General features: G+C 39.6%; 3 protein-coding genes across 3 annotated transcripts; 1 reads left to right on the top strand and 2 right to left on the bottom strand.

Annotated features, from left to right (window-relative positions):
* Positions 1-5,129: 5,129 nt before the first annotated feature.
* Positions 5,130-6,116, bottom strand: LOC307269829 (trace amine-associated receptor 13c-like; the record flags this gene model as incomplete). Its single annotated transcript, XM_080052904.1, has 1 exon — positions 5,130-6,116. The coding sequence occupies one exon, from the start codon at positions 6,114-6,116 to the stop codon at positions 5,130-5,132; it is 987 nt and encodes a 328-aa protein (XP_079909030.1).
* A 2,635-nt stretch (positions 6,117-8,751) lies between these two features.
* On the bottom strand, positions 8,752-9,738 carry LOC307269828 (trace amine-associated receptor 13c-like; the record flags this gene model as incomplete). Its single annotated transcript, XM_080052903.1, has 1 exon — positions 8,752-9,738. One exon carries the CDS (start codon positions 9,736-9,738, stop codon positions 8,752-8,754), a length of 987 nt encoding a protein of 328 aa, XP_079909029.1.
* Positions 9,739-19,782: 10,044 nt separating this feature from the next.
* Positions 19,783-21,495, top strand: LOC307269874 (secreted phosphoprotein 24-like; the record flags this gene model as incomplete). Its single annotated transcript, XM_080052956.1, has 5 exons — positions 19,783-19,846; positions 19,941-20,068; positions 20,184-20,306; positions 21,067-21,180; positions 21,433-21,495. 5 exons carry the CDS (start codon positions 19,783-19,785, stop codon positions 21,493-21,495), a joined length of 492 nt encoding a protein of 163 aa, XP_079909082.1.
* Between the last annotated feature and the right edge of the window lie 380 nt (positions 21,496-21,875).

Below are 21,875 nucleotides of genomic sequence, written 5' to 3'. Positions count from 1 at the left end.
GATCTGTCAGACTCATATCCAAGTAAGACTGCTTCTACTACAGGTGCACACTGGGTATGCAGTACCTCTTAACTTGAATCAAGTCCATAGAAAAAATAAAGTATGTATAAAAAAAAACTTAAGTTGAAGTTGCTCTGTTAGATTACTGCTTTGCTTTTACAAGAATCAGTGTTTTGTTTTTTCAATAGCTGTCATGCCTGTGACGGATTTAATGTTGTAAACTTGCTCGACTATCAAACTCCTCTTGACAGACTGGCCTCATGCAGTTCAAATATTTGAGGTAAATAGCTGATTTCACACAGCGGTGGAGCCAAATAATTGTGCTAAATCATCACAAGCTGCACTAAATATCTACGCTTGACCTTTGTTAAGATAGGGAAACTATACAGCTGCACTAATTACACTGAGCTATTCAAGGTTAGCTGTGCATTTGTGACTGCTAGAAACTTGTAAACTTGTTTGTGAATATGAAAAAAACAACCTTTGAGCGAGTCATAATTTGAGTCTGAACTTCCCTCTATCTCTCTGAAGTTGTACAAATGCAAAAATGGGTTATTTAGTCTGCACTAAATAACCACACTTTTGCTATGCTGATAAAACAATCCCTCATTTCTCTCAAACAGTAGGACAAATGTATCAAATTTATTTTTTCTTAGTGCCCATATTTCTCCCTTATAATTCATCAGCCCAACAAGTAAATTACTATTTATAATGAATGATTTCCAACTCCCCCAAACTACTGGCTCTTCAGATGCTATTTTTTTCAGCCAAGTGCTCTAATGTTTTAAAGTTTATCCCAAGCAAAAGTTACTTACTTTCTTCATGGTGTAATACAATAGATTAAGTTAATGTCCCTATCACATCACATGGGTTTTAGTCCAGGTACAACGCCAACACTGGTAACATGTGTGTTTCTTACTTCCCTTCCCCAGCTGTCCTTGCTTTGCATCGTCTCTCGTTTATCAAACAACGTTCCTCCGCCTTGACATCCTGTGCCCTCCAGCAGATAAAGTGGCCTTTGCACCAGACAGTAAGGGAGACCACACAGCAGTGCCATTGTACTGCATAGCTGTGGAAAAAACGGCGTCCTCTGCTACTGAGGTGAAGCTTCACTGGGTTCCTCTGTCTTGGTTTTCTGCTCTCGGCTATTGGCCTCGGGTTTGTCCAGCAAGCTGTAAGTAGTCATGGCCTAAGAACAGTATTGAAAGTGTTACAATCGTATAGCAATAGATATGTAGTTTTATACAAGTACACTATCTCACAAAAGTGAGTACACCCCTCACATTTCTTCAAATATTTCATTATATTTTTTCATGGGACAACACTGAAGAAATGCCACTTTGATACAATGTAAAGTAGTCAGTGTACAGTTTATATAACAGTGTACATTTACTGTCCCCTCAAAATAACTCAACACACAGCCATTAATGTCTAAAGTGCTGGCAACAAAAGTGAGTATACCCCTAAGTGAAAATGTCCAAATTGGGCCGAAAGTGTCAATATTTTGTGTGGCCACCATTATTTTCCAGCACTGCCTTAACCCTCTTATTTTGAGATACTGGATTTTAATTTTCATAAGCTGATAGCCTTAATGATCTGATTTAAAACAAAACAGGCCTAAATTATTTCACTACATGTGATATATTAAAGCTCCCATATTATACACTTTTCGGTTCTATTATACACCATATTATATGGTCTAAGTGGTCCCTAATACGTTCTTCTTTTGTTTGCCGAAAAAAACTTTCAGATAATTTATTGTACTATGCTGATGTTTAGCTAATCTCACAATGGCCTATTTTTTAAAAAGAGCTGCAGCTCCCCTCGTAAATATACAATCTTTGAGCTCCCCCCGCCCCCTGTCCGGAAGCGAAGCCAGATACGCCTCGCCCTCTGTCTGTCAGGGCCGCGGACCAATAAGAAATAGGGGTGTGGGCTGCACAGTGGAAGCTTCTGGCTTTCCAGTTTTTGAGGTCAGAAACGAGGAGAATTCTGACTGGAGTATATTGGGGGGGAGGCGTGGGGGTTTCAGAAAAGGAGAAAAGGAGAGATTGTTATTTTTTTAAATATTTTGGCAGTCTCTAGGCACACCGTGGACCCATGGATATGTTAGAACACATTTCAAAAGTGCATTTAGCATAATATGTGACCTTTAAAATGTTTGAATGGTGTTACGTGAAAAAAATCCATGATACCGTTTTTTTTTAGATACACCGAAATATTCCAAGACAAACCATTTTTTTATTATTGTAAACTGTAAATCGTAAATAGTTTTTTAGAGTAAGTTAGAGAGAAGATTGTAGAAGTTTACCTGTTTAAACTTTCCCTTGTGTAAGTACTGTATACTCAGTGAGGCGGCAGCATTTCCTTTCTGTCAAGGATAAAACGGAAGATTTTGGTTACCATAAAATATTGGAATAGACACATACATGAAACGCTCGATAATTTCTAATCCTTCAATGACAAATTAAGCGTTACAATTGACTTCATCCCTCCTCACTCAGAGCAGTGACAGCAGATGAGTGGCCTTGGTTTTGACTTCTGCTTTGTCTAACACCGCTTGGGTCTCACCCAGACACAACAGCCTGTAAAAAGTGGATTTGCTTTTACAGTGTATTTTACTTTGAAACCTTCCTTTTTCCAACATTCCTCTTGATTCACTGGGACTCAAACCCGCTTGAAAGATGTAATTGACTGTGTTTTATTTGTTTAAAGTCTGAGTTGTGAGATGCTTGTGTGGTGTTGTAATATAATCTGCGAGCAATGATTTAGTGCATTGACTCTCCAGATGGGAGTTGTATATTTTCTATTTCGTAATGCAGGCAGTGGATGCCCCACTTGTCTGACACGTGGTTGAGTGGACATTTTTGGAATAAAGAAACTCCCTCTTGTTGAAAACCAGAGAGGTTAAAGGTTCTTTATGTGCATCTTTATCTTGTGTAATGTAGAACACACAGAAGCAGTGCAACAAAAGCTTATTAATCCAGATCAGATTTGCCTGTGTCACACTCAGCTGTTCAACTCTGTGATCAGCATCCAATTGGCACCACCTGCTGGCAAAACCCCTGAACTCTCTTTCTTACTACAGACCAGTGCTCACATAACAGATTTGAAAAAACTTGTAAGATATTATAGTGTTTTTGTTTATTAGCCATATGATATGTGGGGAGATAAGTGCAGTGGTTAAGTTATAACTGAGGTGAAGTAAAGTTTAGACCCATTAGGGGTGTGAACATTTATTACAAAAGCTTTTGCTGCCATGCAAAAGCTTTTGTAATACCACTCAAAATATAACCAAAAGACTAGTTTAAAGATTTTAGACTTTAAAGTTTAAAGAAGTCTAGAGAAAAACACAAGTAACTTTGGTTAGGGGCAATTTAGCATACAACTAAACAGTTCAGGATTGTGTATTCTTTCCCTGACAAGCTATTTATTTGGTTTTCAGAGGCCTTTAAACCAGGCAACACTGCCCCTTACCGCTCTGGATGACCATCAAACAATCGTGAGTGAAATGTGAACCTTTGGCTGTTTTTGAAAAGCCACACTAACGTCCTCCCTCCTACATACTCAACTTATATATACTAAATTCTGTCTACTTAACCATCGATTGTGTATGCGAGGTTCGTTGGACCATTTACACGGAAGAATACAGAAGTTAGAAATAATTTTTTTTTTATATGTCGTTTGAAAAGATGCAATGCATTGTGGGGCGGTTGAGTAGGAAAAGTAACCTATCGATCCACACAAAATGTTTCCGGAAGTAAGTACTCATCCGGGCATTTCTCGCTTACACAAACTCGCATACACAACCACAACATACTTAAATTGATGTCAAAATGACTATGAGTAGGACCTAAGTATGGCCCTTCGAACACAGCCGGTGTCACCTGTGATATCAAGGACAGGCAATAATATTATGTGTTGGAGATATTAATTTGTTAGCTGAAGTAGGATGACTTGAATAATTATTTACATTTACATAAGGTTTTAATAGTTAACTTATGTAGCATGAGGCAGGATGTATCTTCTCTTGTTTGCTTGCCTGATTGGTTAAGTTATAAGAAATGCTGAAACCCTGCTCTGACATGACCTTGACTTTTTTTGCCTGTGCAAACTATGTTACCTTGGCGCTTCAGCATAAGAATAAACTGGAATAAACATTTTAATTATACATTTAAGCAATAAACATCCAGTGTGTGATGGTGAGTTAAGTCACATCTGAATTTAGATCTATGGAAAACAGCAACAATATTTTTAAGGGTGTTATAATCTAATTACTATTTTATATATATGCAATTAAGTTGGGGGAAAATGTGTTCTATGAAATTCTGCTTATAGTAATTTTTGCCATTTCATATGTGTTGCTTTGCAGGCTTGCTTCATAAACGCATACACACGAGAGACAACCAAGTCTCTGGATGAGTGATACACAAAGGTATAGTGCTGTAGTGAGTGTTAATGATTTACCACTTTCTTGTTTGATTTGACTGTTTTATTATTGCACTGTAAGTTCTTGGATGTCAGTAATTTAAGATGTTGAATAGATTTTCAGCGTGACATTGTTGTTAATTCCACTGAGTATTAATCATGCCAGACCTACAACTGCACCTATGCTTTGATTACATCTTGACAGAGTGATTTGAAAAACAGATCATTGACATTAAATCTCTTAATGAAGACTATGCAACAACAGTACCCTTGTTGGTCAAGAGGAAGCAAACTAACAGATTCATAAGGACCTTTTCAAAAAAAGTCACAATCAATTAGCATGCATTATTGGTAATTCATTGACAATACATTTTTTTCTTTCTAGGAATAATGCTGTTCTAACTGCACAAGTTAAACACAAAAGCAGTCTAAATCCAAGGTCGAAATGTTTTGAAATTAAGATCCCAATAATAAAAGTGCTCTTTATCACATTTGTTAGTTATATTTTTCATTCATCTTATGTGCAACATATGTTTTGCTGCAGAGTGCTTGGAAAACTGAGTCTTCAACTGAAGCCCCTGCCGATGAGTGTCGAGAGCTATTCATTACATACTGAATACACGGTGAGTCTGAACATCACATACACAGGTAATGGCAACAGATGGTGCAGGCAGCATGTGAACAGACACTTTCAGCCCCATCTACAAGAGCTTTATCTCACGGGAGTGAGGCTGCAGTATTTTGAGGGTAAAGATGAGTTTGATGGCGTTCCTAAACCACGGATAGAACATAGCATATATCAGAGGGTTCACACAGGAGTTTGTCAGCATGATCCAAGACAACGTTGCAAAGTATGATAAACTAGTTGAGGTCTCCACGCCTGCGATAGCAGGATAGTAATATGGGCAGAAGCACATTAGAAACACCCCTATTACTATACCAAGAGTCCTGGCCGCCTTCCTCTCTGATTTTTTAACAGTTGGAGCTGCATGGACATTGTAAGCGACGGTCTGCGACCGAATGACTCGCATCTGAGAAATAGCAACCACAAACACCCTCGTATAAAGAACAATCATGACCGTACAGGGCCCCACAAAGGTTATTATCAGATCAACAGTTCCTGCTATGTGGCTGATCACAACCACACACTCGCCATGGCAGGAGCTGAACCTGTCAGGCTGCTTTAAGTGTCCCATCATAATACACCCATTGTAGAGAAGAGAACAAGCCCAACACAAACAGATTAAAAGTGTCACTCTTTTCAAGGTGATCTTGCTGCTATAAAGGAGCGAGTCACAGATAGCCAGATAACGGTCTATTGATATGAGCACCATGTGGCCCACGGAGGCAGAAAGCAGACAGTAAGAAATATACGGAGTCACAGCACACATGAGCCTCCCCAGCAGCCAGCATGTCTCCATGTGGCGCAGGCCTTCGATGGGCATCACCAGCATCCCCACCACCAGGTCTGACAGAGCCAGAGACAGCAGCAGGGCGTTGGTGGGCGTGTGGAGCTGTCTGAAGTGGGAGATGGAGACCACGACCAGCAGGTTGAGTGTCACAGTGAGCAGCGAGACCAAGGCCAGCACGGTGTAGAGCAGGGCGCTCTCAGAGCGGGGCTGAGGCAGGCGCCGGCAGGACGAGTTGAGCTCGGGGAAGCAGAGCTGAGTGACCCCAGTGCCATCCATCAGGGGAGGAGGAGGAGAGACGCAACTCCTCTTCAGACAGTTGATTTATCCACCTGAAACCATCCCTCCCACCTTTCAAAACACATGATGTAACTTCTCTCCTTCCTCATCACTTCTCCCTCCCCCCAATTTAATTTTTATCATTAATATTTTTTTTGTTTCATGTTAAGCTTGAGGAGGGTTTCAAAGTATGTGTAGTTGAATGACCATGACATAAGCAAGCAATCAAGTAATTAACATACAGTCATGGACAAAAGCCTGGAATTCTGTTAGATAATGCACTGCTCCTCCCAGAAATTGTTTGCAAGTACAAATGTTTGGGCAATAATATATTTATGTAATTTGTTTGCAATGAAAAAAACACACAAAAGCGAATAGACAAAAAGCCAAATTGGATATAATTTATCTGGTAAAAGACATCAATGTGTTTACAGAAAACTAAATGAGAAAAACACAGTCCCTTCAGTCGAACATGGTCGAGGTTCAAATATGTTTTGGGGTTGCTTTGCTGCCTCTGGCACAGGACTGTGCATGAAATCGGAGGACTATCAAGGAATTTTGGAGCGCAATGTACGGCCTAGTGTCAGAAAGTTGGGTCTCCGTCAGAGGTCATGGGTCTTTCAGCAGGACAATGACACAAAGCGTACTTTAAAAAGCACCAAAATGATTTGAGAGAAAGTGCCGGAGGGTTCTGAATCTAATCTAACAAATCTAATAAAAATATTAATGCTGAAGCACTTTTTATTGCAATCATTTTCTGGGTGAGAGTGCATTATCTGAGAGAATTTCAGGGGTGCCTGCATTTTGTCCATGACTGTGTAAGCTTATTTTTTCTATTGTAAAGCTAAGAATAAATCATTTAGTTCATCACAGAACAAGAAAGATTTAATCTGCAATGATGGTACTTAAAGAATTAAAAAAGCGAAACTTACCTAATCAAATACAATCATGATTTACTGTTTAAAAAGCTCAGAAAAGTGTAAATGCATTTAACCACCACTTCAAGCAATACAGACATATGAGTATAGAGATGCATTTTTTTCTATTTCAAACATAATATTTCAACCTCTAGTTTACTTCAAATCAAGATAAATTTTACAGCAGGCCGCCTAGTACTGTTTTTCTCATATTGGATTAAATGGATCTTAATAAGAATGCACAAGACAAGATATTAATGTTTATGTAATTGTTTTGGATCAGTGCAGTTGAGTTTTCAGCTGACGAGTTTAACACCACACACTATTGTCAACTAGAAGTTTGAGTGTGCATCAATGCAAAATTGAATTTAATCGGAATTAATTGGTTTAACAAATGAAACACTGAGCTGTGAAATGTTATATTAATTGTCTGAAGGGTGATTTTAAGATTTCTGTGGGTCTACTGCTATTTCTGATGTAAAAAAAAAAGTGAGCTGGAATCTTCTGAAATAGACTTCATAGCGCACTCACACTAGGGCCTTTTTTAGAAGATGGGCACTGCCCTCTTGTGGTTAAAGCAAAAACCTGCATACCTTTTTAGTGAGGGCCAAATACATCAGGTTTGCCAAGATGTTTTTATCAAAAAAGGGTTTAATGTTCAGTAAAGCCATCCTTTACAGGTTTATTTATATATTCCTTATTTTTTTTCATGTTCATAGATTTATACCTAAAAAATTGCTTTGTAAAAACCCCAGCCATTTACCAGTCTTTATTGCGAGACATATTTATTTACTTGGGCCTTAGGCAAGGGGATGCGATTTTTACTCTCTTCCTATTATTCAGATGTATACTTTACTGCTCAACTGCTTTGTATTACTTTTTTGAATATACAAAGTAATGTATAACATTTGCATAACCAGATGTTTACTTTGTAAATTATTTTGTGAATTTTAATGCTTAAATAATTTTTCAATGTATCTACTTTTCGTTGTGATTTACAGGCCCAATTCAATCAGACACTTGTGTCAATACTCCACATTCTACAAATGCAAAGAGATCATTCAGGATAAACATATGAATATGCAGTGCTATACATAGTTTGTACGATATTATCTTTACTTGGTGAGCGTTTTAACTTCCTTGGTAAAGAACAGGCATTTTATTGTGTTGGTGCAACAATCAAGGAAGTGCATTTGACATCTGTGTGATATAAAAATAGGTTATACAAGCTGAGAGATAAAGGACCACACTGATTTGGTTATTTATAATGGCACAGCTGGCAAGAGAGGTGCAAAAAATGTACATTGTAGTTCTCAATAATAGTGATAGTGACGCCTGTTGACACAGCTCGTTTATTTGAACATCATCTTTATTGAATGTATCCCAGCAGATGAGCATCATTATTCTATGCTTTCTTTCACCCATCTTGTTTGCTTATGACAACCTTGTGTACACAAAAGTAAAGAAAAAAGAGTAAATAAAGTTTAGATATATGTTTAATGTTTGCATTTGTCTCTGTTAATATGTTGCTTCCAGACACAAGCTGTGCGTGCAGTGCTTCATAAAGGTCAATACAGACATCTGCAGACTCGAGATAGAGGTAAGTATCTGCAAGTTTCTGTGTATTCAGCAGAATAAAGAATCTTTCAAGGGATTTCCTAGAGGTGACGAGAAAGTGTTTCCAAAAAGTGACTGTGCAAAGACCCTTTCAGTCCTGTTTACAAGAGCTTCATCTCACGGGAGTGAGGCTGCAGTATTTTGAGGGTAAAGATGAGTTTGATGGCTTTCCTAAACCACGGGTAAAACATGGCGTAAATCAGAGGGTTCACACAGGAGTTTGTCAGCAAGATCCAAGACAACAGAGCATAATAGGACGAACTAGTTGAGGTCTCCACGCCTGCGATAGCAGGATAGTAATATGGGCAGAAGCACATTAGAAACACCCCTATTACTATACCAAGAGTCCTGGCCGCCTTCCTCTCTGATTTCTTAACAGTTGGAGCTGCAGGGACATTGTAAGCGACGGTCTGCGACCGAATGACTCGCATCTGAGAAATAGCAACCACAAACACCCTCGTATAAAGAACAATCATGACAGTGCAGGGCCCCACAAAGGCGATAAACAGATCAACAGTTCCTGCTGTGTGGCTGATCACAACCACACACTCGCCATGGCAGGAGCTGAACCTGTCGGGCTGCTTTAAGTGTCCCATCATAATACACCCATTGTAGAGAAGAGAACAAGCCCAACACAAACAGATTAAAAGTGTCACTCTTTTCAAGGTGATCTTGCTGCTATAAAGGAGCGAGTCACAGATAGCCAGATAACGGTCTATTGATATGAGCACCATGTGGCCCACGGAGGCAGAAAGCAGACAGTAAGAAATATACGGAGTCACAGCACACATGAGCCTCCCCAGCAGCCAGCATGTCTCCATGTGGCGCAGGCCTTCGATGGGCATCACCAGCATCCCCACCACCAGGTCTGACAGAGCCAGAGACAGCAGCAGGGCGTTGGTGGGCGTGTGGAGCTGTCTGAAGTGGGAGATGGAGACCACGACCAGCAGGTTGAGTGTCACAGTGAGCAGCGAGACCAAGGCCAGCACGGTGTAGAGCAGGGCGCTCTCAGAGCGGGGCTGAGGCAGGCGCCGGCAGGACGAGTTGAGCTCGGGGAAGCAGAGCTGAGTGACCCCAGTGCCATCCATCAGGGGAGGAGGAGGAAGCAGGCACTAGAGAAATGGCTCGAGTCTCTAGCAGAAAGTTAATTTATCTGCCTCTAACACCCCCCCTCCGAATCCCAAAGAGATGATGTAATATCTGACACTCATTAACATAAACTTAGTTCTATGACGATACATTATATTTTCATATTTATTTTTGGTTTGTTTTTTATATCTTTTTATGCACGTTGTTTCCACGTACCACTTTCAAATGAGACATACTTTATAAAGTTTAAAGGTGGAGTCAGTGATTCTTGAGTGCTTTTCATCAGTGAATATCCTCACGATCCCGATGTTTGCACTTTTGCACTGAAAAAACCCAGTGTTGATACACAGTCTATGCTCTGTAATTTGGCATGTTGCTGGCTACGGTTGTCCCCCTTTGTTTATGTAGGCCTACACGTTTACAGAGCCTAGGTTGTGTATAAACACCAGATTTATTTTTTCAGCGCATAGACAGTTCGTAAAGGTAATGGATCGTGAGGAGACATTAACTGAGTTTGACAAAGTCATTTTCAAAACAAGTTTTCTGCAGATTTGCTAACTACAACCTTATCCAATGGCTTTGTTATATTAAGTAGGCACGCTCATTCGCTTTCTGGTTAAGAGTTACCGGAGAAACTGATACCTCAAGTACTGGTGCACATCATAATATTTTGAATATGATCAAAAAGTTTGTAATGATCAAAAAGTGAATCTTTCATATATTCTTCATTCATTTCAAATAAAGTGGAACATATCAGGTCTTTTTTGTTTTAATTTAGTTGATTATGGCCTACTGCTCATGAAAATCAAAAATCCAGCATCTGAAAATCTAAAAAATATTTATAATACAGAAAGGATAACCTTCAGAAAAGTGTGTACATTTATACACTTAATACTTTGATGGGGCTCTTTTTGCATGAATTATTGCAATAAGTCTGCGTGGCATGGAGGCGATGTGCCTGTGGCAATGCTAAGGAAGCTTAAGGTTACTTTGATATCGGTCGACAGCTCGTCTGTATTGTTGGGTCTGGTGTCTGTTATACTTCTCTTGACAATACCCATCTAATGCCATTGTCACCCAGCAAGTTTCTAGTGGTTTTGGCATGATGACACGTGCCCATTTCTGCTGGAAAAGGAAATTTGCATCTCCATAAAGCTTTTCAGCAGATCACATGACACCCCGCATCATAACTGAATGTGGAAATTCACACTGAACTTCAAGCTACTTGGATTCTGGGCCACTTTTTCTCCACTCTTCCTCCAGACTCTTGGATCTTGATTTCCAAATGAAATGCAAAATGTACTTTTATTTGAAAAGAAAACTTTGGAATTTCCTGTATTTTTTTTTGACTGGCCTTATGTAATAATCTAATATTATGAGATACTGGACTTGTGTTTTTCATGAGCTGTAAGATGTAATAATCTAAATTAAAATGCTTTATTTTTAATATATAGAAGATATGAAATTAAACGTTTTGAATGAAATTATGGTAGAAAAATTAACTTGTCAACGATTAAATTTTTTTTATGCACTGCAAGCACCAGGATACCTGCGCTTGGCACAAAGATTCGAAACAGTGGAAGCAGCTAGCTTGGCTGCTTCATAAACATTTGCCTGAAATCCCTGTTACTATTCTCTATGTTAAGCTAACCAGCTACTAGCTTCACTTCTAAAATAAAGAGTGGAGTCATCTTCTCCTCCAACTCTCAAGAATTACACTACCGTTCAAAAGTTTGGAGTCACCCAGTTCATTTTATGTTTTCCATGAAATCTCAGTTTTATTCATCAAATGAGTTGCAAAATGAATAGAAAATATAGTTAAGATATTGATGACGTTAGAAATAATGATTTTTATTTGAAATAATAATTTTGTCCTTCAAACTTTGCTTTCGTCATAGAATCCTCCTTTTTAAAGCAATTACAGCCTTGCAGACCTTTGGCATTCTAGCAGTCAATTTGTTGAGGTATTCTGAAGAAGTTTTACCCCACGCTTCCTGAAGTTGGAATAGCTTGATGGGCACTTCTTATGTACCATACGGTCAAGCTGCTCTCACAACAGCTCAATAGGGTTGAGATCTGGTGACTGCTGGCCACTCCATTAAAGGCAGAATACCAGCTGAGTGCTTCTTCCCTAACTAGTTCTAGCGTGGCTCCAATCAAGAGCTGTCCACAGGGTATGGCATGGCATTGCTAAATGGAGTGATAGCCTTCCTTATTCAAAATCCCTTTTACCTGGTACAAATCTCCCACTTTAATAGCACCAAAGCAGCCCCAGACCATCACATTACCTTCAACATGCTTGACAGATGGCGTCAGGCACTCCTCCAACATCTTGTGTCTTTGTGATCCAAACACCTCAAACTTGGATTCGTCTGTCCATAACACTTTTTTCCAATCTTCCTCTGTCCAATGTCTGTGTTCTTTTGCCCATCTTAATATTTTACTTTTATTGGCCAGTCTCAGTCTCTATGGCTTTTTCTTTGCCACTCTGTCTTGAAGGCCAGGACCCCGGAGTCTCATCTTCACTGTGGACGATGAGACTCGCGTTTTTGCGGGTATTTAATGAAGCTGCCAGTTCAGGACCTGTGAGCGTCTATTTCTCAAACTAGAAACTCTAATGTCCTCTTGCTCAGTTGTGAACCGGGGCCTCCCACTTCTCTTTCTATTCTGGTTAGAATGAATTTCTGATTAATTTAATGTTATCCTCATTTTAAAAAACAGTACTTTTCTTTCAAAAATAAGGACATTTCTAAGTGACCCCAAACTTTTGAACGGCAGTGTAGTAAATAAGAATATATACCCAAATGTGGAAAATTTGTTCCGGCATCTCCTGGTGGCTGTAAATGTAGTTACAGGCAGTTCTGGGCCAGAATTTCTTTCAAAACCGAACATTGACTGTATGAAGTCAGTACATTGGCAGTAATTACCTGCAGAATGCTTTCTCTGTGTGTTTTGATCCAACATTGCCACCCTGAAGTTATGAGAAGTGCAGACAGAGAGTCTGTATCACTACAGCCGTTGGCACTCGCAGTGAAGACTCGCCCAGGCATGCCTGTTGCTTTTGATTTGCTCGTGGAAAATCAGGAACATCAGACACGGCAGCACACATCATCATATGCTCAATCACCATTGTTTTAACTCACTATTTGATAGATAGGAACTTAAAATACAAACTAGACGTTAATGCGACAGCTTACATCTATAATAATAATAATAACAATAATAGACTGAATTGTAATCACGTGACAATGAGGAAGGGTTTCAGACCCCCACGCCTCCAAACTGGGCGACCCCACTATGTCCTCAGGTGGAGGCGATGATGGTGCAGCAGGCTACCTGGCTTCATCTGTTGAGGTCAACGTCTCTGTGAAGGCCAGAGACCTTAATAACGTCTACAGTAGATGATTCTGATTCATTAAAACAAATTATAGATTGAAGGAATTACATTTTTTCTCCCTTTTTTGGGTTAAACAAGAACCCTCGTACCAGTGTGCTATGTTGGATGGGATCCCCATCAATTATTGCCAATGGAGATATTTAAAGTTACTGCCAGTTTAGGTTTACAGGATTGAACAATTACCTATTTACAGGGTTATGTGTGAAAGTGAGGATTTTGATGAATCCAATAGTACATTTAAATGATCAGTATTCTTATAATTTTGTTCATGTGCATTAACTTTATCCAATGTGCAACTACAGTAGCTGCATTAAAAGTTTCCATTTGACATGTTTACCTGTGTTTCCATCATAACAGTTTATTTTTTTAACACCTCAGATTGGCCTGTGCCTCAGTGGTTTGGAGGTGTTACTCTGCTAATGAGACGCAGCACCCAAGACATTCACCTGAAAACGCTGCTTGTTTTGCTGCTGGACAAGAAGTGATAATAAGACCTCAGAGGTATTACTGTTTCTGTCTATTTTGATGTGTTTGTGCGCTACATCATGTGTTTGTTTGCTCTGCAGTTATGTGAAGGGGACACATTAAGTTAATGTATTTGACCTTTGAGACTGTTTGGAGCCAGTTTAAGGCAAACACACACACAAGTCCTTCCTGATATTTCACAGATTAACTTTACAGCATTAAAGTTTAGAAACGTTCCAACAACGCATCAGTGAAACCTGATCAAGAAACAACAAAAGTGGAAATCTATATTTTCATAAATGCCTTTAACAGTTAGTTTATTTATTGTTCATTCAGTTGTAGGTTTGTGAATGAATTCCCCAGAAGTCCATAATGGTATCTTAATATTGCTGAATGTGTATCATGGGGAGGGGCTGGGGGTGATGTGTTAGTGCACTGTGGTGGACATAACTCAACTTTAGGTTCACTGTGAGGTGTCACTACATCATCACCAAAATATGTCTTATTCCCCACATAATGATCACCAAGAGAAAATGGGACTGGGGTGCTATGTAACCCTCTACCCCTGCCAATACCCAGCGGAGTGATATCAGAGTTACAAAAGTTACTGAAGCTCATTTTTGTCATCAAAAGTCACCAGTTATAGCTAAGAACTCAATCAAATATAGCAACTAGGCTGGCACTTAAACACACTTAATAAAAAGGACACAGTTCCAAAACGATGTAGTGGCGAGAAGACGTCTGTCCGGTCCGGCGTGGTCATGGACGAGTCACGGCACCAATGTGACCTCTGTGGTCTGTCTCTCGCACAATAACGTCTCGGAACCCAGGTTTTGGCAACAGCAGTTTTCAATGGCTCTGCATCTGCATATTTTATAGAAAACAACAGCGGAGAGAGTCATCAACGTGGGCACGGACAAGAGTGTGTTCACTCATGGAATTCTCTCAATGGCTTTGGAAAATCCCCAGAATTCATTGCCCTAATGACCCAACTACTCCGTGCAGGTACACGTTTACAACAGTAGATGGCACTGTTGAACCATTTTAGCTGGATTTAAACAAGAACTCAACCAACCATGTTACACCCGCAGTATTAGTGCTGCTTGTTGTTGTGGAAGTTTTTAATCAGTTAAACCTTGTGGGAATAAATGAACTGAAACTTCTCAATATAAACAATTTAATAAAAGTAGATAAAACAACAGAGTAAAGTTTCCAACCTGCATGGTCAGCCCCCGACGGGACTGACCCTATCTTTTGGTCAGACAGAGTACTTAAAGGCCCCCTTCAACAACGGGGGTGTCAACTAACAGATGGTTAATAGAGTAAACAGGTCTCAGGGGTTTATTGTGGTCAGCCACAATAAACCTTAAAATAGTTTAAGCAACTGTTTTGTCAGTACATTCTTAGAGGAAATGCACATGTGTTAAACTGATGTGAGATACATATGAACAACAGATCAATTAGAGAGTTACAAATAAATCTGCCCTCACACTTGTGTTTTTTAGTTTGATGGTATATTTAGAGGGAACTGATGTGCCCACGGTCTCATTTGTGTTTGTATTACAACAGGGCCTCGAATATATTGTATATAGGTTGACTGTTTTTAGCCATTTTCATTATATAATAAATCAGAATATTTACACTCTTCTATGACCATTGTCACTGTGAACATTGTGATCCCCTCAGGAAATCTGTAACTTCAAGGGTTTATATGTTTGCATATTGAATGAGATATTGCCTAATTTGCATATTTTATTAAATGTTTTAGACTAAGTGTAATACAAAAAGTGTTTCTCATAGTCCCCAAAACAACATAATAGGGAGGACAGTGATAGGGAGGACAGGTTTGGGTTGATGGGTCAATATTGTGTCAGGACGCAAGACAACACTGTTTGCTGTCTATTTCAAACAACATCTATCTATTTATCTTTCTGTCTATCATCTATCTGTCTGTCTGTCTGTCTGTCTGTCTGTCTGTTTGTCTGTCATGTTGTGATAACATTATGTTCTTGTTTAGCTTGATGTTCATCTTTACAGTGTGTGTGTGGTTGGTTGTTCATATGAAACAGCAGCTGTGAGGCAGTAATGATTATTACAGACATTGTGATACGCACACAGCTTCAGGTCTATATATAGTACTGTGTTAGCCTGTGTAGAAGAGGGAGTGTGTCTGCGTTCCGATCCCTGTACTTTTTGCAATTCAGTATGGTAGAAAGATTTGTATTAGAATGTCCCAATTATTGCAGAAAAGACATATTTAATGCATTTTCCTTCTGCCAACCTGATGCCACTTGGAAAGGAGAAACTGATACATACCAGGATGGAGCTAGTGACGCTAGCATGACCATTTGCAGGTGACTGTTGGGACAAATCTGGTGACTCTTTCTGCAACAGAAAATACAAAATATAACGTTTTAATGCCCTACTGAAGATACAAAAAATCTATACCTGTGTGTGTGTGTGTGTGTGTGTGTGTGTGTGTGTGTGTGTGTGTGTGTGTGTGTGTGTGTGTGTGTGTGTGTGTGTGTGTGTGTGTGTGTGTTTGTAATACCCTACCTCACAGGACATGGACTGGGACCGGTAACTTGGTACAATCTTAAAGGTGATGCTACCCCTCATCTCCTTCTGTAAGGACGAAATAAAAGATGCATGTTTTTAAGGGGAAAAAGACCCAACAATAATAGGATCATAAAGAAACTGAGAAGGTAAAAGTCATTTAAGCCCAGGACAAAGCTGCAGACTGAAAATCTGCCTGCACAGTCCAAACATGGAAAGTGTGATGTATGTGACTTACCAGCATCTTCTGGAGCTGTTCTACCGTCTGATTGGCAACGCTGATGCTATTAATCTCTCGGATCTCATCTCCTATGCAGAGTCCCTGAAGCCCACAAATATTCAATCATAGCCTTTACAGGAGCTTATATCCAGTCAGGAGCTTGTAGCCTAGGTATTTTCGGGAACTGTTAGATCCGATGTTGTTCTTTATTGCCATAGGCTATAAAATCCGTTTTTATCGCGTATTTTAGTTAGGGATTTATGCTAATCGCCTGTACGCGTGTGGTCATTAGCATAAATGCAGGGAAAAAGCCTATGGACTTTTTAAAAGATTATGAATAGTTTCTATTATGTATAATTTATATTTATTTTAGAATTTTCTCATCACTTATTGACTCCCAAGACTAAGAAGAAGTGTTTTAAGCAATAACAAGCTTAATCAATGTGCCTTTTTGTGTCATATCAATAAATAATTGTGAGATATTTTTAGCTTTTTTACTGTCTAATTGATAATTTCCTACATTCAAACGACATCACTGCAGCACACATATTCTTATAGTCCAGGTTGTGGCCCAAATAAATGATAGCTTGACAGCTATGCATTATAGGGGTGATGAATGCAATCTTAATAAGAGAATAAATCCAGGCAAACCAAAACATCTCAAAAATGGCTTAGGGCTCAGAGTTTAAAAGGCTGGTACAAGCTCTTAAGGCAGTGCTTCTCAAATGGTGGGGCGGGCGCCGTGAGTTGTCGGGGGGGGGCGCGGGATGCCTTAATTTCCAACTGACAAAAAAAATATATTTTTTTTTAGTGCTAGCAAGCATGTGTGCTTCTGTATGGTCATATCCGCGCGAAAGGCCGCGATTTGCAGTAAATACATGTCCACATGTGTCTCTGTAGGCTATTTAAAAAGAAATCAAGCAAGTAGACTAACAATGACATTAATGAATTATTGGCATCACAGAAGGCCTGTTGGCCTATTATAATAAAAAAACACCACCTTAACCATGTTTACAGTTTAAAAATGTTTTGAATGAAATGCAAACCCCAATGAATCATTTGCTCTTGTTTCTCTGTCCTGAGATTCACACAAACTGAGCAGTCTTGTTTAAATGTTACAAATTGAGCTAATAAACTGAACTTTGATTTTTTTTTTTGCTGCAGAAGTTATCTCAGCTAATTTGTTATCTAATTTGATAATAAGGTAATTGTATGCAGAATGCTCGTGCCAGAAACTGATACAGTGGTTTTGTACGGATAGATAAATAAACATTAGCAGGTTCTCAATAGTATTTCAATTTAGGGGGGGCGCGAAAAAAATTCTGTCCCCTAGGGGGGGCATGACAGAAAATAATTGAGAACCACTGACCTAAACTAACATGTTATTTTTGTATTGTTTCAATGCACTGAACAGTTTACTGGGCGTAACATGACGTCCTATGCCCTCTGGTGGAGCGTTTAAGCATTACACCACCGTGCGCTCACATTCACCACAGTACATGCTACACTAAACCCTTTTAAATTTAGCTGTAATTTGTGTTTGGTGATAATTCGCTCAGATTGATAGAGATGCTAGTTAAATATAGCCTACTGTCAGCTTAAAGGTGCACTGTCTAGTTTCAGTGGAGGGGATTTGTTTTAATTTTTCAAGAGCCTACAATTTTCAAAACCTATTAACTCTACATACAATTCTTAGTATTGAATAATTTGATCATTTTAAGTCAAAATATAATTATTTTGGATGTGGACGAACCTGATGACTCTTCCATGTTTCCAACAGATGATGTGTTAACCTAGCCTAGCGGTGCCAGGCTAGTGTAAACCGTTCCACCGGCAGCATCTGTAGCATCCAACACAAAGCAAAGAAAGTCAGCACAATTTTAATCAATTTATTTTACCACTATCGTTATAGCAGCTAGTGTGTTACGAGCGCTATCCTATGGTGCCTAGAAGATATTGCACTGCATGGGCGATATTAGTATGGTACCTTATCTCTATCTTACCGCACTCAGTGTTGGAAATACGATATTAAATACAATTTCATTTGAAATTTTCCCCATATAGATACCGGCTAAAGTGCATTCATTTGGAATAGTGAACAAACTGTTTAATTGGAACTTTTCATGTTGTTAGGGAAAAGACGCCATCTGGTGGATAGCACTAAGATCCTATTTAGAGAGGTGTCCTGTGTCTGCTATGATTTTAAGATGACATGTTTTGGCATTTTCATGCTTTAATAGAAAGTTTGGAGAGGCAGAGAGGGGAATGACATGTAGAGAACGACCTATAATGTTATTCGGATTTCTGGCGGGTGAAACTTGGAAAAAATAAGTCGTTGGTGTAGCCTATGTCTGTCAAATAGGTTATCCAACCTAAAATTAACTAAACCTCCGTAGGATTTGCTCACTTCCTCGACCATTGCTCCGTATGCACCTGCATCAAGCAAGAGGAATGAGCTACAGAGTAGGGTTGTCATTAAATGTAATCTAAAGCATTCACAACGGTCTAAAAAAAGTAATAAAAACTCTAATTTGACACTACATATTTTGTCTTATGGTCAAATGTACTATGTAGAATAGAAAAAAGATAGATACATGCGATTTGGAACGCAGGTTTATTTACCTCCAGGTACACAAATGGATCTATTATAAAAGGTTGCACACAGTTAAACAGGAAGTGGGGGAATCCAATTTGAGGGGGAACCCAGACATTACCACATGGGGTGGCCTAGAGGGGGGCGTTGTCATTGTTTTCGGGTAGGCCGCCTGGTCTTTGGTACAAGTGAAAAGATTTATTGATCATCAGAAGTGTTGCAGGTCAATTTTTACTTTACTGACCATGAGTTTAATTGAATTTTCAGCTTTAGTATTTTTGAAACATTAAACGCCCCAAAACACAGAATTAAGGGTTTCACTATGTCTATCACCACTCAGATATATTAGCCTGCCAAAGGAATACATCATTATAAAAATTGTTGCCGATAAGTAGGCCTACATTGTCAGTATTTGTAGTGAGTGGCAAAATCTGCAATGAATTTGTATTTTCTAAGCACATTGTATCAATAGAATTACTTTATGTAAAAGGCCTAAAGTGCTGTAAGAGGCTAATCAATTTGGCCTAGCCAAATGTTATAATCAAACAAGGTTGAGAGTGTATCATAAGCTATAGTGTGTGGGATTGAGAATGTGATCTGAAATCTTATCATAGTGCACTTTTAATTCAGACTGGGATCAATAGTGCTGAACAAAGGTTCACAGCATAACGGATGCTGGACAGGCAGCAAGGGGAGCAAGTTCATTTTCTGGGTTTATTGAGGGTAAGAGGCGGCGCTTATCGATGCTAGGTCAATAGTGGGGCATATTTAGAGGGTGGCAATGGAAGGACTGATGCATTGTTGCTATTATCATGAATAAGATGAAGTCCTACTACGTGCCTTTCTTGGCCCTACTGCTGTCTTTGGGTAGCTCGGGTGAGTGGTTCTCTACATAATGATTGATTGCTTGGATACAGTGTCTCGACACTGACTTTCTTTTTCCAACATCTTCTGTCATTTGTCTTTGCAGGGATCCCACTGCACAACCCTGAGCTGCAGGCTATGGCAGACAGAGGCCTGGGAGCAGCTATGGCAGAGGTCAACACTCAATACGGCTTTAGCCATCTGTACCGGGTGACTCGGGGCTCTGTCTCAAGGGTGAGTGACTTCATATGCTTTGTGTCTACAATCAGGGCCACACAGTACAGCAGCAGGTACTAGGTATGTGTTTTTTGTGTGTGTGTGATTATAACAAATACCAAACGTTCGTCAGGTTGTTCCCATGGGCATGAACACCTTTGACCTGCTGATGACCTTTGGTGTTAAAGAGACAGAGTGTGCCAAGGGCTCCACAACCGATCCCCAGACGTGTGCCTTCAGACCCGGCTTATTTGTGGTGAGACACTCGAAAGGTCATGGGAGGGGATGGCATGAAATGGTTTGGGACACATTAGGGTCTACACATAAATGGCAGAAGCTTAAAAGGTGAAGTCAGTGATTCTAGGGAATGCTTGTTGTCTAAATCACCTCGTCAAAATCAGTGAATATCTCCTCATTACCTGTCTGCTACCTGTACCGTAAATAGTCTGGTGGTAATACACATCCTACACCATGTCAACTGGTATGTCAACAAAGGGGGCCCACAGTAGCTAGCAACATGCCGTTTATGTTGTGTATTGATTGGCACTGGATTTTTTTTAAGACCACACAGTTCAGACTAGTAGTGTATTGTATGGAGATATTCACTGATTTTGACAAAGTGATTTTGACAAGTGTTCTCCAGAATCGCCTTCTCTACCTTATAGGGAAAGTTCACCTGAAATGACACGGGACTTCTAAAGCAAACAAACTACTATCAGTTAATATAACAAACAGTATCACAGTCCAAAGTCAGAAGTTAAATAGTTTTTTTTTACACTGTACCTGTGCACTATTCTTGGACGGCCTTGTACATCATTTCTAACTAAGAGACACATGTTGTTTACACACTGATGCATTGCCAACCCACTGTTTGCGTTGGACTGCATTTACTTTGAAGTTCACAGTGTGTCAATCGGGACACGGAGTTGTGCTCATGCTAAAACTCAAATAGCTCTTAACAAATATCTGGGAGATATTTTCATTCCATAGAATATTAATGTCTTCTTACCTCCAAGCCGACCCTCTCCTGCTCCTCTCGGGTCCGGATGTCTGCCTCTGCTGCCCAGGTGGTCTCTCTCCGATGTGGCCGCGACGGGAGCTCCAGTTCAAGCTCTAGTTCCAGTGAGGAGGTGAGGTCATTTTCCATGCTAATTTTCCATTATCTTTTATCTATCAAAATCAGTGAATTGCTACGGGTTCATAATGTGTTTGAGCTAAAAAAAAAAAAAATCCAGTGTTAACATACAGCCTGGGCTCTGTAAAGGGTTCTGTAAACAAAGGTGGCCCACCATAGAAAGCAACATGCCGGTGTACTGTGTACTATTAACACTGGATTTTTTCGCAGTAGTGCATTTGAATAATGCCGAGGTTTTTGATTCCAGATTTTCTCCAGAAGAGGGAGACACCAGTTCAATATCCCATCTGCAAACCGAGGTAACCTATAGAGGTCATTCAGTAGTAGACATGAAGAATTAGGATGTTCAGTGCATGTAAATTACCACAACCCCCCCCCCCCCCCCCCACAATATCTTTCAGCAGTCCCGGCTTCTCCTGCACCCTTCCAGCCAAGCCAGTTCCTCCAAAGACAGACAGCTGAGGAGGTCCAGCCCAGAGGAGAGAGCTTCAGCAATTATCTAGTTTAAAAAGTTCAACTCACTATGGAAACAATTAGGCGCTGATCAGATACAAAAACTAGAATTAAAGATGGCATTTGCACATGATGATTGTAGCCCCTTTCTTGATATATTAAATTGGTTTTCTTTTTGGCTATAAAAGCCTCCTAAATGACGTGTTCATTTCTGCATAAAATAGTTAAAGAAATAAA

Source organism: Ammodytes marinus (assembly GCF_949987685.1).
Source record: "Ammodytes marinus genome assembly, chromosome: 24".
In the NCBI taxonomy this organism is placed as follows: Eukaryota; Metazoa; Chordata; class Actinopteri; order Uranoscopiformes; family Ammodytidae; genus Ammodytes; species Ammodytes marinus.
This window is presented reverse-complemented; position numbering and strand designations above follow the sequence as displayed.